General features: G+C 38.2%; 1 protein-coding gene across 1 annotated transcript; it reads right to left on the bottom strand.

The window, feature by feature from the left end:
* Window positions 1–10: 10 nt before the first annotated feature.
* Window positions 11–18,659, bottom strand: adam17a (ADAM metallopeptidase domain 17a). Its single transcript, XM_079458730.1, has 19 exons — window positions 18,208–18,659; window positions 17,597–17,729; window positions 16,916–17,049; window positions 16,736–16,824; window positions 15,789–15,966; window positions 15,153–15,283; window positions 14,973–15,059; window positions 11,137–11,250; window positions 10,592–10,736; window positions 10,418–10,509; window positions 10,164–10,316; window positions 9,498–9,697; window positions 5,034–5,137; window positions 4,799–4,933; window positions 3,804–3,934; window positions 3,625–3,703; window positions 3,438–3,526; window positions 3,069–3,125; window positions 11–1,623 (listed from the first exon to the last, which is right to left on the bottom strand). The coding sequence occupies exons 1-19, from the start codon at window positions 18,320–18,322 to the stop codon at window positions 1,231–1,233; spliced, it is 2,559 nt and encodes an 852-aa protein (XP_079314856.1). The 5' UTR covers window positions 18,323–18,659; the 3' UTR covers window positions 11–1,230.
* Window positions 18,660–19,098: the final 439 nt, after the last annotated feature.

The following is a 19,098-nucleotide window of genomic DNA, read 5'->3' as shown; positions in this document are numbered from 1 at the left end:
CTAAATATTTTAGTGCAAAGACAGTTTATTTAAATGTAACATTTGACAATACTAAAACACACTGTTTGATAGCAGAAGGACATCATGTACAGTTTTCAGCATTCAAGTGAAGTGTATTAATCGTTACATCTGATTGGATTTACAGGCATATAAGAAACATTAAAAATATATAATTGCTCCATTGACATATGGCATGTGAAAACAACTTTACAAAGAAAAACTTAATTTAGCCGTGACTGCATCAAAGACACATCAAAAGGCTTTCCAGTTATACAAACCTCAACTTATTTGAAAATTTAACATCAAAGTTACAGAAATTGTATTGACATTTCACAGTAGGGGGAATACTAGTCCATCTGAAATATTATGACTTTGGTCACATAAAGTAAAACAATAGCTGTAGTGGTAAAAATAAAAATATAAAACTTTTTGTCACAATAAGTGTAACTTAAAGACTGCAAAAATATTTGAAACACCCTGTGCAATTTCAAAATGATAAATAAAGTGTCCCCTCTAGTGGTTCCCATGTATGCTTGAAATTGAATTCATGCACTTGGGAATAGGATGTATAGTGTATGCATAACCTGAATTTACTTAAACCAATTTAACATTAAGAATCATGAAAACTCATTAAAAAGCAGTTTTCAGATTCAGTGCTTCTTATATTTTTAATGAAGTATAATAAATGAGTGTCATAATATTGATGAGATTATCTGTATTTACAAAAGCACTACTGAAACTGTGACCAAAGGCACATAGAGTATTATAATAGTATTCCAGGTTAAATGCAAGTTAATGCTGTTTATTACCAGAAAATAATATTGCCTTGTAACTTAGTTTGTAAAAACAAACAAATGCCTTAATATGCTGTTGCGGTGAACAGCATGCAATAGGTGCTATCCCTATACATTATATTTACGCAGGTCATTTCTTTAATTCTTATATTTTACGAAATGCAGTAGTTTATCTTGGCTGTCCCACTTTAATGTGACCCAACATACAAGTCTATAATAAAGATACGCTAAAAAACATATATAAGAACAAACCCAAATTTGTCAGCAGTCTGTATGTAACGTGCACTTTAAATCACAAATGCATCTACAAATGACACCCTAATCGCATTAAGGCTAATTTTTAGGTGCATGTATTATACCAAATGGACCTATCAAGTCATTCTGAATCATGCACACTTATTAGGGTGCATATACGTACGTACAGTATGAGAAGTCCTCAACACTCGGTTTCCTTACTCTCAATGCGCGCCTGCCTCAACAGGCGTCTCTTGTCCGCGCGGGATGGCGTTCCCTGTCCGGTGAGGTCCTCGAAGGACTTGGCAGCTGTGCCGCTTAGAGGGAAGTCTTCCTCCTGCACCTCCTCGTCCTGGTGAGAGGAGTTTCCGCTCGGGTCCTCCTCGATGGTGTCCATTCGCAGCGGATCCACTTTGTGTGCGCCGGAGTGGCTGGCACGGCCTTGGGAGGCGAGCGTCTCCTGTGACGGTGAGACGACAGGACCTGTAGGGGCCAGTGAAGGCTGAGGTCTCGCTGCCGCTGAAAACGAAGCCGGTAGAGGGGGCTTCACAATGCGGAGGGGCGTTGACTCCAAACCGATTAGAATCTCCGCGCTCTGAAGGTAGAAGATACAGAACACCACGATACGTAGTTTGTGAGTGTTCTGTTCTACTGACTGACGGATCATTTGCATCATTAGTAATGGGCATTTGTGTTTGAGTTCTTGAAAGTAACAGCATATTTGTAAACATTGCAACATTACTAAAATTAGTTTTTAGGAACAGCTGAAAATTTGTTATCATCTATTTAGGCATTAAGCGGTTTTGGGCCATTCTATCAAATTTCTATACAAATTGCCAGTAATCACGATTTATCGACTCCAAAAGAAACGTTTGTGTTTATATTATATGTGTATATTTAAAGGTATGTATTTATACAAACATACATGTAAATATATCCAAATATATTTCTTATATATACGACACTGAAACCTTTCTTTTGGAAACGATTAATAATGAACATTTCGTGATTAATTCACAATACATATTGTTGCAAAGCAGTTTTATAAATATACCGGGACTTGAGATGGGTTTATACAAAAACTATTTGATCTGGCACTCAACAAAAATATGTCATTCATTTTGCCAAAATACAAAAACAGTAGCAAATTTTAAAGGTGGGGTAACATGCTATTTCATGCATTCTGTCTTTTACAAATGTGATCAAACTAAATACTCTTCGTAGGTATTAAGTATTTCTACCCTATAGGTACTACCTATTAATATGAGATTGGAAGAAAATGCATGTTACCTACACTTTAAATAAACAATACAGATTAAATAAACCGATTTATCCGTTCAGTAGACAAACTAATGCCCATCTGTATATTCAAGTAGACAAACTAATGCCCATCTTTATATTTAACATTAACAGCATGCTATATTTGTGTTGAATGCAGTAAAACATTCAACAACTAAACCGTAACCATACAATCACATCTCAACAACAAAACAAAACTGCCACCTGGAGCATATGCAGTATCCAGAGTTTCAAAGCCGTGCATTTAAAATGCACCGATACGGAACTGCGTCCAAAAAGACGACCCAGAAACACGCAAAAGATTTTTACCACACTGAATGCATGAGACATTTAACACGGCAAAGCTCAACCGTGTATGCTCTGCAGCATCACAGACGGCCGGTCCGATGGTGGCATATCACAACCACCACGCCGAAGCATCACACTCGGGGGGCACAGCCCTGTTGGGCTTTCCAATCAATAAAACTCACCTGAAATGTGGGTTTTACTGCACACCTCCACCACCATCTGCTGCAGTTCCACACGGGTCAGAGCAGACAAGCCACAAGTCATACGTGTGTAGCCAAGCTCTCCTGCACTAGCATTGATAAAAGTAGCCATGCTAACAGCAGCACACAAGTGCATAATGTTATTGTGTTATTTTGGGGTTCTGGATGACCTTAAAGCAGGTTTAGTGTGTTAGTAAGGCTGATTTTTGTACAATGAAGTTGATCCTGGGAGATTTTGGAAAGAAGGACTTACACTTGGGTACATCAAGGATTTGGAGTTCTCCTCATATTGCTGATCTAGTTTCTTGTCCTGTTAAAAAGCAAAGAGAGAAAATCGCTGCAGTATTCTGTTAATCTATTCTTAGTTCCTGTTAACTACAGCATTTACAAATGGAATCTTAAAATCAAGAGAATGCAACTGTTAAACATTGGTTAATGAACAATGAACCGACATGAACAAATGTGTTGCCATTACCAACATGAATAAATTCTACATAAAAACTACATTGTTCATTCTTAGTTCATGTTAGTTAATGCATTTACTAACAGATACAACCTTATTTGTGTTGTTACCAGAAAAACATGACTGAAACAAAAAGCTTTTATTATGGTCTGGTCTTACCACACAATGCACGAGTATGCTCAGAGGAATCCAGAATACCAGAGAGAACACCACCACTGATCCAACTATATTGTCAGCCAAGAACTTTCCTGAACATTGGGAGGAAAGAATTTTGTCACTTACAAAAAGGTAAAAAGAGATCTCTGCACATCGCCTGATTAAAAATAACACCGCTTTCAGCTCTTACCGAATGTGTTGATATTCAGTTTGTCTATGAAGTCCCACAACCGTTCAATGACATCCTGGACCTGTTTCATGCATTTACCCTTGAATAAAAGCAGCACAGTGTTACTCAACATGGCTGCGAAAAGTAAAGGCTTTTTAACGAGTGTAATTCTTAAATCACAAAACCAGCAGCGCACTTACGGCCCCATCACAAAAGCCAACAGTACAGGGTTTGCCCTTGCGCAAAAACAGAAATTTCCCTTCATCAGTGACAAAGGGTGTACACAGCCCATCTCGGTTTCTACAGCACACTTTACACGAGTCCTCCGTTTCTGAAAACAAATCACAGTATATCCAATTATTATGTTCTTAAACAGATGTGACACGTTGGGCTTGTAATCAGAAGGTTGCCGGTTCGAATCTCAGTGCCAGCAGGTCATGATTGAAGTGCCCTTGAGCAAGGCACCTTACCCCTGATTGCTCTGCAGTAACGTTTGGATAAAAGCGTCTGCCAAATGAATAAATGTAAATGTATGACATGTCCACCAATCGATCAAGCAAAACGCAGTGGGAGGAGACCGGATCCAGTGTTGACCAATCACAATGTAAAGGGAGGAGACTGGATCTGGATTCAACCTGGCCCCCTGGATCTCAAGCCGCAGTGCTTTCCCCTTTTCTTCTAAATTGCCCAGGAGTTGAGCTCTCCTGGCGTCTGTCGTTGCTATACAACCATGGCCCACGATAGCCCGAGGTATAAACAAATGATATATGGATTATATGCACTGAAAATACCTGGCAATAACTCTGCTATTAGATTTATTAATGCTGTGATAATTTGTCTCCATCTTCACTGAGCGTGTCTAAATTGGTTGGTTCTCGTCACATGACCACTGGTGCGCATGTAGAATTCAGAAATATTGTCATCTCGATGCAGCGCTGATGGGCCTTGAAAAATGGTAGCGTTGCACCGAATGTGCATCGCGACCATGTCACTCCCTATTTTACGTGATCGTCAAGCGTCTATATTTAAAATAACAAATATGTGCGTTCAAAAGACACGAAATGTGAATGGTCCCTTAGTTGAGGAATAAATTCTAACATCTATGAACCAAATGAGGAACCCTAGTCTACCTTATAATACAATTACAGAAAATAGCTAAATCAAAGGCACAGAATCAGTTTGTGGGTATTTTTACCATTGCAGGCACAGGAATCAAGGTTATGCAAAGCCTCACAGAAAGGCTTGCAAACACCCTTCCTACATCGGCCCTTGTCCAGACATTCGGTTTCATCAGGCAGGTTTCCAGGGTCTGGGCATTCGCTACTGCGGCCTAGTGATACACGGAGATACAGAATTTAAGTAACTGCATCGATTGTTTGATGTGTTTTATTTGTACAGTGTATTAGATTCATTACTGTATGCAGATTTACCGGTGCATTTTGACATGCCCTTGCAGCTGGCGCTGATGCTCTCCTGGCAGATCTTCTGTGAACTTTCATATGAACAGTTTCCGCAGCAGGGGCTGTTTCTGTCACTGAAATACACACAGAGCAGAATCACAACACTGACATTCAGAGATTTGCAGCAAACATTTAAAATGCTAATATCTATATCTAAAGCCAAAACACAACGTTTTTACACATTAATATTTATTCTACAACTTGTTTTTTTTTTACAATACTTGCAAAAATGCAGCACAGTATGTGAAAACAGATAAACAAGAGGGAACGAAACGTTTACTTAACATATAAATGTAACACACGCACATGGGGTTCGACACCAGGGGCCTCATTTATAAAACTGTGCGTAGGAACCTTACTAAAAGTGTACGTACGCACAAAAGCCAAAAATGGCGTACGCAAAAAAAAAATCAGATTTATAAAACCGTGCGTACGCACACCTGCACGCAATTTTCACTTTATAAATCACAGCCTACCTGATAATTTGCGCACGCAAAAAAAAATCATTTACCGCCCTTTCTCCGCCCACATTCAACCATATATAGACAATGCAAATTACCTCATTAGCCATGCATATATTAAACGAGCAAGGAAATTTGTGTGTTTTAAAAACAAAATCATGACAGCAATGGAGAGCAAGGGCAAGAAGCGAAATTATATATACATATAATTTGCACATTTTTTGAATGCACATGTTTGTGATTCACATAAATGAATTCATCTACATATGGAGCCCTTTACATATGGAGCAATATGAGTGCAGTCGATTGCGCCGATTACATTTGGGAAACCGGACATTGCTGCAAATTGCCTTTTGATATTGACCTGTCCTTCAACAGTGTAAGGAAACTTTATGTATCGATTGGTCATTTGAATAATCCCTTTCAAAACTGCAGGCATTAATGAGTTTAGGGATGGCTGTGAAATCCCAGACCTATGACAAAGTAATAGGAATGGTAAAATCACTAAGGTTTTGCTTAAAAAAAGGTAAACTTAGTTACCTGTCGCCTATTTCCTGCTGATATGTCCCGGTTGCCAAAAATCCTAAAACTGAAAGTACTTGGGTTGGTACCGAGATGGCGCGGTTCCGTGTTGTTGGTCTTTGTAATGCTGGGCCAAGTTCAGCACACAGATCCAAGATCATGGCTCTAGGAAATCTAAAGCGGCTTATTAGCCACTCATCATCATGGGCTAGGAAATCCTCACGGTCCCTGAATACTCTTTCCCTCCGAAGTCTTCCAGCAGTGCCAGCGCATCCATCATACAATATGCACTTAAATGTTGCTGCAGTAGGCAATTTATGTTTTCAGCGATCAGATTTAATCATTTACAGTGATAGGCCTACATCCATTTAAGAATGGAAGTGAAAGAAATAAAATTTACGTACTTTCAGCATATAGTTCCTTTTATGTCTTTAAACTAAACATGCATGTATGTATCTTCAGGACCCATAATGGTGATTTAATGTTATTAAGTTGGCTTGAGAAAGCCAACTTACTGAAATCCTATGTAAACTTATTATTCTTCTTCTTCTTTTTCTTATTCTTCTGACCAAAAATTTTTCAACTGTAACTCCTCCTAGAGCTTTAACTCTACAAACTCCAAACTCGGGTCAGACCTTCAGACTGTTCTGACTTGGTGTGCTATATCTTTTCAAACTGATTTGATTAAAAATGAATATTAAAAATCCCATAGACTTACATTACAGAGTGCTCAAATTGAGCCAAAACTACGGTGGGCCATCAGTGTACAAGCCAAAAACTTATCTATCTATCTATCTATCTATCTATCTATCTATCTATCTATCTATCTATCTATCTATCTATCTATCTATCTATCTATCTATCTATCTATCTATCTATCTATCTATCTATCTATCTATCTATCTATCTATCTATCTATCTATCTATCTATCTATCTATCTATCTATCTATCTATCTATCTATCTATCTATCTATCTATCTATCTATCTATCTATCTATCTATCTATCTATCTATCTATCTATCTATCTATCTATCTATCTATCTATCTATCTATCTATCTAACTAACTAACTAACTAACTAACTAACTAACTAACTAACTTTTCTTTCTTTCTTTCTTACTAATCCATCTATCTATCAAACTTTAACCTACTTTAAACATCAAACTACTTTAAACTTCTTCAAACTCTCTTGTCCGGCTTTCTCAAGCCAACTTAAAGTTTGTCTCAACAAACTTTTTTTCTAGTTTGTATTTTTTGTTGTAACCGGGACCTATGAGCAACTTGTAAATATTGTAAATATAGAAATATGTCAAACTTAATTTTGCCATTTTGCAAAGGGTTAATTCCCTTTATCCGCAGTCAGTTCCTCAACTCACCATCAGTGTCGCCAAACTGCTTTGTCTTTAAAATGTGCGTACGCATGGGTCAGAGTTTGCGTGGAGGTGCGCATATTTTCACGTCAAGTTTTTCTTTATAAATCCCACCTTTTGCGCAGGAACTGGCGTACGCATGTTTTCAGCCCCGTTTTGTGCGTACGCAAGCTTTATAAATGAGGCCCCAGGCACGTGGTTCAATACTCACAAAACACATTTAAACAATTTTTTTAAATGTTAAAGGAGCCTAATGACACGGCTAAAATGAATATTAGCGTTTGTTTTAGATGTTATGCAATGTGTATAAAAAATGTAAGGTTCAAGAACGCTATATTTTCCACATAACATGCATGTTTGTATCTCCTCTTGCAATGCTCACAGAAATGCTCATTGCTCTGAAAAGTGAAGTGTGCATTGATTGGCCAGTTACCCAGCGCGTAGAGATTGGTTTGATACTGCAAACGTGTGGCGGAAATATAAAACGAAAAATGTTTGATCAAGCAGATACATTAACTTTGCCAGCGCGACTTGAGCAGGATGTAAAGGATTGGTAAGGTTTTATTAAAAAAACATTATTTAAATAGTTATAAACGATAGCTACAGTAGGTACTCAACGTCTGTGCGGCGGTACTTCTTTAATGTGTGTTGACTCTTGTTTACCGCTTCACAGATCTTCACTCAGCGCGCGCTGACTCGTCACTATAAGTAAATTATAATTATATTTAATATTAATCATAAATACATAATTTAATTTAAAAAGTGTTAATTTAAAAACGTTTTAATTTTGCTCTATGCATTCTATCAATGCTTTATTCGGTTTGAATCATTTTCAATATATAAGGAGTGTTTTCATTGAATGCTGGGTTGCATACTGATCTTGATGTTTGTATTCGCTCTGGGTTTTGTGCAAATTGAGAAATACAGCGAGCGAGATCAGAGTGCCTGTGCAAAACTGCGCTTGTTTGCTTGTGTGTATTGCGATGCTCGTCATTCATAAAAATGGCGAAACCCAACTCTAACATGATTTAGCTTTATTTCTTTTAAAACCGAATGTGCTCTAATATCGTTGGATTATCAGCATACATCCCCATCTGGAATAAATACCACTGCAAAGCTGCGTTTCTCCGATGTTAACCCAGGATTAGGTTATAAAGATACATGTATAAATATTGGTAGGCTACGTTCACATACATTGGGCATATGCTGTCACAAATCAAGAAATGTCTCTGCTGTAGGCTTTATATAATAATGTCAGGCTTTTTAAACGTGGCAGCCACAGCAAGTGCACGTTCAGACCTGTTCACGAATTGTATTGTCCTGAAAGCGTGTTCTGTCAAAACATAAACTATTTGTTTTGTAGCTCAACTTCTGACAAGTTAAACAACTTATCTGGAAAACATTTTAAAACTGCTACATGCCGAAATAATTTGGTTCTTGATTGACTTGCAAGCCTCAATGTGAGACGGCGCTCTCGCAATTCACATGAGCAGAAGCAGCATTTAAAAGGTGATTTCTATATGAAACTATATGTATGCTATAATTGATCTCAGGTTTAATTAATGATTGGAAATATGTTGTTTAAGTGTGATTTTGCCAGTGATTTTAGAAATGAATGTTGCCAGGGTATACTTTCCAGTTCTCTGAAGCCTGCACTTTAAGAGATATTCAGCTCTTTGTTACGGTTCACACAATCTTTTGTTCCGACACTTACATTTTTGCAATTTTACTTGTCTAATACATGCATGGGTAACTTATGATACACCAAAGACACAGAAAAACACATTCGCGCCATACGACCTCTTTAAACAATATAAATATAACTGAAGAATGATGAAAGTCAGTCATCTGATTTAAAAGTTTCAGACCAACAATTTAAACTAATTGTATATAGAAAAGAAAATGGAACCTGTGTGATTATATTTATTCACAATTGAAAGTGTGTGCTTTAATGCTGCTTATACTACAGGGTCCGTTCAATTATTCGAAAGGTAAATTAGATTGGCCGCATTACCACCACAGGGTGTGCATTAACTTTTGAACAATTGAACGGCCCGTCGTCAATTATTGCCAACTTTACCTGCACTTGGCGCCCTTCTTGAGTTTGCAGTTAGCTGTGCAGCACGGGTCATCATTGAGATGAAGGAGTCCAGGATCGCAGTCCTCATCTTCTTCCACACGCGAGTTTCCACACAGCTTGCTGCTCCTCTCCTTAAAACACTGGGGGGCCTTCATCTTTAAGGTATGTTTGACCGAGGACTTGCTACAGCTGGAGAAGTGCTGTGAGAAGAAACAGCTGAATGAAGCACATACCAATGGACTGGTACATGATTACATCCTAAAAGCCTGAAGATGTTTGGTGTATATCCACCCATCACATTATATTCTTTATTTTTTTATTTAATATGTTTTATTTTACATTTTTGTAAGAGCTTTCCATTACAAATGTCATCACTATGATGAGTGTGTTGAGGGTTGTTACAAAAAGTTGAAGTTGTTGTATGGCTGCTAATGAAGTTGTTATATGGCCGCTCTAAGGCGTTGTGGGAGTTTACTTTCCTTAAAGCACCCCCTCTAGCTTAGAGTGTCTTTTTTACTGAAAACTGTATGTCAGAAATCAACCACACAATGAGATACCGATCACGGTGCACAAATGGTGTGGGAATCAATCCACTGGAACCAAGGGGGTTTAAAATCTTCAGCTACATGTTAAAAGAAAAAAAACTTAACCCAGGAGAAGCAATACCTTGTTGTTGACATGATCTCCGCTGACTGCAATAGGGTACATGAGATACTTTCCGCCCTGGTCATCATTTGGTGCACACTGAGCAATGTTGTCTGGATCATGTTCTGCTCCAAAGTTATGGCCGAGCTCGTGGGTGGTCACAAGATCTGCTTCCTGGAATTCAGAGAATACATCACGGTCTCACCTGATAAAAATGAACTAACATCTTGTGTATAAAATCCAAGCTCTGGTCTGCAGAAACACATAACACACACCTTGGTCAGAATAGTTTTCCCATAATTCATAGTGCTTGTCAGGCCAGTGTTCAGGTAACTGGGTCTCCTGACGGACTGTGATGGATAATAGGCTGCAGGAAGACATGAATATGCAAGGTCAGGTCTGTGTTTGAATACAGTATTTCATTGATTTTAAATTGACTAGAGCCTTACGCTTGGGGCAGAGTCCACCTAATCCCTGTTGCCTGGACGGAGCCACATACGCAAGACCCAGAGTTCCTTCATCGAAGTCCTGATAGGTAAAGAGATGAGCCAGGCAAACAGCAGAGGCGTTGTCTGCGATGTCAAAACTGAATTGCTGAGGAGACCAAGATGGATATGAGAAAACTGTGCATACGGTCACATTCAAAGCTAATTTTTTGTATCTCACGTCTTTATCTCTTCATCTTAACCCATTTCCATTTGCAATGAAAAGCTTACAATAATTATTTAGAAGTTGCGCTATAAGGATTTTGTGGGAAAGGTTATTTCATGCACTTTGCATAAGTATGCAAGGTAACCTGCAATTTTGTGTTTCATACTGAAATGATGAAAGAAACTGCAAAAGTGACAGATTACACGGCGCTTCCGTAATGTTATGCTTTTGCTAGGCAAAACAGGATTTTCAACAAAAAAGTGGGACTATTTTATATCTATCTGAGATGAACGTTTTTAGTACCAGAACTTTCTGTATATATTTAAAGAGGCCTGGCACTTACTTCTAGAAGCTTCTTCACATCCCACACACCATCCTTTCTTCCTAATGGGCTGCCTTCCATGTTGTAGTGAACTGCTCCTTTGTCAACGTTTGTGGGGTGGTTGTTAATGATAATCTGTGGGGTAATATTACATATAAAACATTTAAATACTATCGATTCATTGCAGAAATGATAAATTATAATAAATTAGGTTACATACACACTACTGGTCAAAGGTTTTAGACAGGGTATATACACAGGAATCATGGCGCTTAATTTAATACTTTTTAAAACCTTTTTACGACTCTTTTAGACATTTTAATTCCTCATCACCACTTTTTTGTTTTAATCAGTTAGATTGGCCACACTTTAACATACATTTACGATATACTTGTTGTAAGATATTAGTTTGTGATAGCTCCTTATTTATGCAACATAATTCAGTAGGGTCTGGAACAAAGAGTAGAGAGTTAATTGAGTGACTAACCCATGTAAGGTGTATTAGAAAGAGAAACAAAGCTATGCTAATCGCCTTCCGACACACAGAGCTGCAAGCCTCACGGTTATCCTCCATCAATTTGCATGAAAACATTTCCCCATTAGGTAACGATTTTAGTTTAACAACCAGGTGTAAATGGACCTCCCACTTTTCGCCTACGCAATGATTAAATTCAGGCAAACTTAAGCATATGACCTCTTTTGACAAATATGAAAAGTTAAGAAAATTTAATATCTTGGAATATGGCATTAAGGACTTTTTAATACTATTAAAGGCCTTCATCTTCTCAATTTATTTATCAACTTTTAATACTTTTTAAGACACATGTTAGAACACCAGGGTCAAATTTTTGTCATTATCTTTAAAAGGTTTTTATCTGAAGGTGAGTGAAATTAGTTTTGTAGACAAAAATCTAATTGTGCAAATATAAAAGTATATCTAAAATAAAAGAACAATGTTTTTCAAATGGATGACTTTGACTTTGAATAATGAAAAAAAGAGCAGCCAATAAAAGCACAGAATTGATGGGAACTCTTTAATATTAAAAATGAAACCCAAAGAAGCTGCTGGATATAATGCTAAGATTACTGCGAATTAGGGAAAAGGAGAGTGCACTTAAACAGAAAATTCGGTCATGAATTACCCCACCTCTTTGGAACACAAAAGACTGAACGAAATAAAAAAAATGTTCTGGGGCATAATTGACTACAATAGTAGAAAAGAATGTAGGAAAACAAAAAGTTCTGCCATTTGTAAACTTCCCCAGAAATATCTGAGGCTAAACAATTAGTTTTGTGTTGAAATGTTTTTGTCGCAACATAATTCTAATAGTTCCCTTTGTGTCATTCCAATTTTGAAGAGCTTAGAAGTTCTTACACTTTTGACCAGTAGTGTATATCAGATTCACTTGTGTCTTTTGGTTTACATTTAGTCACTAAGCAGACACTTTTATTCAAAGAGACTTACAGAGTAGCTGAAAACAATAGAAGTTATTTGTGCAAGAAAAGAACAACAATGCATAGATGCAGTAAAACTGGTCTCAGTTCACCAACCAGAGTATATAAAGCTAATAATATTTTTGAGGGAGAAGACTGTACTAATGGGCCAGATGTTGACAGAAGAGGTGATTTTATCCGATTATTACAGACAACTACAGGATGATCTTGTGGTAAGAGGGAGATAATTCCAGAGATGAGGAACACATCTGGAACAAGTGCATGAGAGTGATTTTTTCCCTTTGTGGGACGGCCAAGAGCAGAGATTTGAATTGGATGCGAGCGACTATAGGAAGCCAGTGCAACCTAATGAATAGAGGAGTGAAGCGCGTCCTCTTTGGTTCATGCCGGTGCATTCTGGATCACCCGAAGAGGTCTGGTTGTACAAGCTGGAAGGCCAGCCAGTAGAGCATTGCAATTGTCCAGTCTGGACAGGACAAGAGAATGGACAAGAACTTGCATAGCATGCTCAGACAGGAAAGGTCTTATTATCCTAATATTGTAGAGGATGAAACTACAGGCCCGGGTGGTGCTGACAACACGATCCGACAGGAGGATGTGGTGGTTGACGGTGTTGAAAGTGGCAGATAGATCCAGGAGGATGAGTGCAGATGATTGAGTGGCCGTCCTTCCCAGTCTCAGGGCTTTAATGACTGAGTACAGAAGTGCAGTCTCGATGGAATGACAGTCTTGAAACCAGACTGATTGCTGTCCAAGAGATTGTTCTGTGTGAGAAATGAGGAGAGCTCAAGGGTTTTTGCAATGAAGGGGATGAGAGATACTGGTCTTTAGTTTTCTAGCAGTGCAGGATCAAAAGTGGGTTTCTTCAGTAGCGGGTTATACGGGCCTCCTTAAAAGCTGTGGGAAATGTATCGGTGACACATTGGGTGGGTGGGAAAGGGATCTAGCTTGTAGGTAGTTGGGGGATTAGCAGCAATGACCTTGGAAACGTTTCCAAGTTTTCTCTATATAGAAAGATGCAAAATTATTTGCTGTTAAGTATGATGAAGGAGGGGCAGGCGGGCAAAGAAGAGCAGAGAAGGTTTAAAAGAGCCAACAAGGGTCGGGCAAGCTGTTGATTTTCAAGTGGTAGTACTGAGATTTAGCAGAGGTGACATCAGTGTATTCCACTGGTGTTCAGCTAAAGTTAAAATAAGCCTGTTTAAAGCATACTGTATATCATACATATCTCCTCTGTATACGGCCCCCTTACGGACTAAGCTTAAAAAAATCTAGCATCCAGAAGCTCCAGATTGCCTATAATGATGGTTTGCATATACTGCCTAAAAAACCCAGGTGGAGCAGTGCAAGTAAACTATTCTGTAGGATAGGGTCAGCACATGTCATGCATTGTTGAGAAACTTTATGTATAAACTTATTTGCAGATTGAATGGCTCATGTAACATTATTATTATACTGCTGTCAAATCCTGGTTTTAGTGCTGTGCGATACCAGTCAACCATGGGGAAACACTGGTATCATTGCCTGTTTTCAATTGTCTTGTAGGTGTTGTTGTTAGTATCTGTATGTGTATTTATTGGACCATGAGTCTGAAAATAAAGTTGCTGATGATGATGAGTGGAGAAAGAAGGGAGGAGAGACTGATCAACAGGATCATTTGATATGAGCCACTTCCTCTCAGCAGATCTGAGCTTGGCGCGATGCTCTCGGAGAACATCGGATAACCAGGGTGCAAATGGGCTAGCGCAGGCTGGTCTAAATGTAAGAGGGAATAAGCTGTCCAAGTAGGATGTAAGGTCTTTGGGAGATTGCTTGCACAAATTTCCCAACATTAGTCATCTGGAGTTTTCTACAAGACGTGACAAAACCTGAAACTTTTTAATAGACTAACTAAATTCAGGACTTTTGATAACACCTAGAATAACTTAATCCACCAAAGGGGGTCGAGCTTTCTCATACGTAGCACATAAACTCTGGACTAACATTCCTGATACTATTCGAGGATCAGACGCACTCGCCCAATTTAAATCTAGATTAAAGACACATCTTTTCAGCCAAGCATTCAATTAATGCAAAATATGCTAAATAAACCACCGGGAGACTGCTGACATTAGATATTATGTACTATATAACAAGTTAAATATTCATGTACTGTGTTTTACCTTTTTTGTGTTTTTCTTATTTTCCCCTGTAAAGCTGCTTTGGAACAATGCAAATTGTGAAAAGCGCTATATAAATAAAATTGAATTGAACTAACAACAAACTTTTGTACAGTTTTTTTGTACAGAATTTATTCTAACTTGCCAATGTGATTTCATGATTTAAAGAAGAGTAGCAGGAAAAGGACAACACTCTGGATTTTTGCTATGAAAGCCACTATTAAATTATCAAAATGATGTCACCTGCTGTATTTGCACACCGTAGCCTTCAAAATCATCACCCCATGATGTGTTTCTGTAAATATCATCTACTCTGTCTATCAGCTCAATCTGAAAGAAACAAAACACACAAAATGTAATTCTCTGTGTATGTGATCAACCACAGTGCAGTTCATTGATGTTCTTGTATGCTGATGTGCTCACCAGGTAGTTCAGGGTGGTGCTCTCCTGTCCGCGCCCCATGTGCTTGAAGAAGCGATAATCTGCCACTAACAACAGAGGGCAGGTGTTCTTATTGTGGTCATGTGAAGATCTTCTCTCTCTTTGACGAGGCTCTGGAGGTCAAATAAATATACATGCTATCAAACAAAAATATCTTCAGTTTCCTGAGCTCTGATCCATCTGTTCAGTGAAATAAATACAGCTTCTACATCCATACATTACAATGTTCAATACAACAAGGGATCTTTTGACTAAAATAAGACAAAGAATCATGTTATTGGACTGAATTACTATGGCTACCAACCAGTCCACAGACAATCATCAATTCTTATGATAGCAGGTCTTTGCTGGGTGACTATGTACTTGAATGGGTGGCCTTTGTCAGCCACATGCATAACTCCTACACAACTTATGCAGTAATGATGATTCTCTCCTCACGAGCATGTGGTTAAAGTTGGAATATCTGTTCTCCTGACATTGGTTACATCAGTTTAAAAGAACAGAGTTTTACAAAGAACTGAGAATAGTATAAGTAATGTGTATGTAGTATGGGTAGTAGTTTTCACCCGTAAAGACAGATTTTATGTTGTCTTTAAGGACATAGTCGTAGATACACACCCTTTTCCTGTTCTGTCTGTTCCGCTGCTTTGGCCTCCTCAGGCAGCAGTACCTGGGCATCAGCGTTCACATATCCACACACTTTAGGCGATGACAGTCGACTGATGTTCTTTATATCCTCCGAACGGTACACCAGCAAACGCCCATCAGCGGGTCCTTCTGTGAATCGCCACAAGGGCTGATAGAGATATCACATGAGTAGGATGCACTTGTAAAAGCAGAGCAAATTTATTTTTATCACGCCCCCCTAAGGAAAGGATGAGTCATTGTTATAGGGCTTGTTAAGCCAAAAATTTTAATTCTTTCATCATTTAGTACTCACCATCAAGTCGTTCCAAAACGGTATATTTCCTTGTTCTACTGAACACAAAAGAAAATATTCTGAAGCATGTAGGAAACCAGTTCCTGGGCACCACTGAGAACTGTAGCAGTTTTTCCAGACTATGGAAGTCAATGGTGCCCCAGATCTGTTTGGTTACAAACATTCTTCCAAGTATCTTTCTTTGTGTTTAAAAGAACAATGAAATTCATACAGGTTTGGAACAATTTAAAGGTGAGTAAATTATGACATCATTTAAATTTCGGGGTAATTTTAGGGTTAGATTATTTTGTCAACTGAAGATAACAGACATGGAGACAAATAAACAGATTTGATTTCATAAACTTTAAAATATTGAACTGTGTTATCTCTGTATTTGGTTTTGGTGATGCTGGTGTACTCTACATACTTCTTTCAATCTTATAGAAAATATTACTGTTTTAAAATGGATTTCGTGAATGTCCGCTTTTCTGCAACTATAAAGGTAAATAATCTACCAACAAATGGCTTATGTATAACAGGCAAAGTATGCTATAGTCTTTGCACATCAAAATGGGATATGAAAAGTATTTTCACAACAAAAATGAGCACATCTTCTTTAAAGGTGGGGAGACAATGAGCAAATCACCTCCACATTATATTCGGCCTCATCGGTGAGAATATGGGCTGAAAACTCATCTCCATCGATGTGTGCCTGCACACGCGAGTGTTCCTCTCCTGATGGCACATCAAACAATGTCCCGTGATATATATCTGCAGATCTCAGCCAGTCTTATAGAAAATCCATTATTCTTGTTATACGGCTTACCTACAACATGCCCTTTAAAGAAATTCTGTAACTGAACATCATATTGGTCCTCTTTTCCATCCTTGTCTACAAAAACAGCCTTAAAGTCCTCTGTGAAAAGTTCTGTGTTGGCTGTCAAGTACAACTTGAACTGCCTACATGGAAAAGACAGTACAGCTTTACAACTCAAGGATCTACTCTAATAATTATTTAAAGGGCTGGTTCTCCAAATAGTTTTAATTCTGTCACAATTGAATCCCCCTCTTGTCATTTTTGTATGACTTTCTATCTTACGGAGAACACAAAAGAAGACATTTTGAAGAATGTTAACTGGCCCCAATCACTTGCATTGGTTTTGTGGCCATACATTAGTAGTGAATGGGAGATAGCTGAAATATATCTTCTTTTGTGTTCTGCGGATGAAAGAAGGTCATAAAGGTTTGAAATGACAGTGAGTGAAAAGAGAGTGAGATAAAGAATGACAGAATTTTAATTTTTGGGTGAACTATCACTTTAAAAAATCACACACAAACATTAAACAGCACAGAGTCACAAGAAGAAACCATAAAGTATCATCACATTCTGTGTATCATCTGATCAGCCCTAGGCAGCCGTCTGGTGATCTGAATACTGACTCTCTGGACTTAACAGTTTTTCACTGTGTAAAAGCAAGTAAGACACATGGCGATCAGTCAGCTTTACCTGTCGAGTGCCGAGAAGCTAACCATCCGCTCCACAGGTGACTGGGCATCAACATCCCTCTTTTTGACCGAATGGAGATGCAGACCCGATGCAGGAAGAACCTCAAATTCTGACAGTAAGGAGTTGAGCGCATCTGGGTGATGTAAAGCATCTATATCATTACATGCCATAGCATAACAATAGCCTTGTTTTAAAAACTACACCGTTTGGTTTTAAATTTGGTGTTTAGATAAAGAACTATTTCAATAACTACCATGGCTTTTTTACATGCTTTGAAATTTGTATATGTTGTTTAGAAATAACAGTAAAACATCTTTAAGGTCTATTATGCCATCACAAATAAACCATACATACTTAAACAAAGCGATTCAAACATTGCGTTTTTATTTAAGGAGATAAAGTGAATTACATTACTTATGCGGTTACAATACAGCAACTTCCATGCAAGAGGAAGTGTACCTCGTTTACAAACAGGCATTGTCAAAACAGGAAAAGGAAGAAAGACTGATAAAGACAACCTCCACATATGTCAAGTTAAAACAGCACATCGGACTTCTCCCTGTAATATCACAGTTAAACAGCTTTTTCTTTTGCTCAACGAACTAACTTACCAAATTCTTGCAACTCTTCCTGACTTCGCAAGTCTTCTTCAACAGACGCTGGTTTCACAGCACAACGGACACACAACGGAGCAAACAGTAAAAAATAAAACACCAACGACTCCATACTGGCGATGTAACATCACCCGTGTCAAAGCACCACGTCTGGATTTAAAGTCCCCCCCCACAGCTGTCAACATCTAATGTCTTTTAGTTACGGCACCTTAAACCTCGCCTTAAAAATCATTCATACACATATCAATATTGACGGGATGTGTCACCGGAGAACGATGAATGTCCATTCAAATATTTGAAAGCAGCACGAACCACCATAGCATAGAGTCTCTCAAAGCTTCATCCACCGTGAGCGAAACTGTGTGGATCCTCTTTCGAGACGTGAAAAAAATATCTCGTCTGTTTCCGGTGAACTTTCAATTACCTGGAAGTATAAACTTTTATTATGTAATTTCCATTCTTTTTGTGTTTTAGTTACTGTTACCAGTGGTAGATCTGCGCAGGCTGCGCAGGGCCTCTGCACCACCAGGGGTCCCCTTGAGCACCGAATCAAAAACATTATACGCTATTTTTATAACTTGCGGATTCAACTTTACAGGAATCATTTGGAAATGTCCTTTTTAATACTTGATTTATTTGATTAATTTGAGTGTTTATGCAAGTATGCAAGTACAAATTTACAAATCCAGTATTTAGCCTCCACTAGCATAAAATGGGTTTGATGGTCTGAGTTTAGGGACCGTCTCGAAAGTTACAATACACATTAATATACACGTTTCTAACTTCAATAGCATTTAAAGTAACGACTTAGTCACAAAACAAGCTGTACGGTGTTCATGTGGGTGTCACCACTGCAATGCACTGTATTTCGTTTGCCCATGATAATAT

The sequence above is a fragment of the Barbatula barbatula genome, assembly GCF_947034865.1.
Source record: "Barbatula barbatula genome assembly, chromosome: 6".
Taxonomy (NCBI): Eukaryota; Metazoa; Chordata; class Actinopteri; order Cypriniformes; family Nemacheilidae; genus Barbatula; species Barbatula barbatula.
This window is presented reverse-complemented; position numbering and strand designations above follow the sequence as displayed.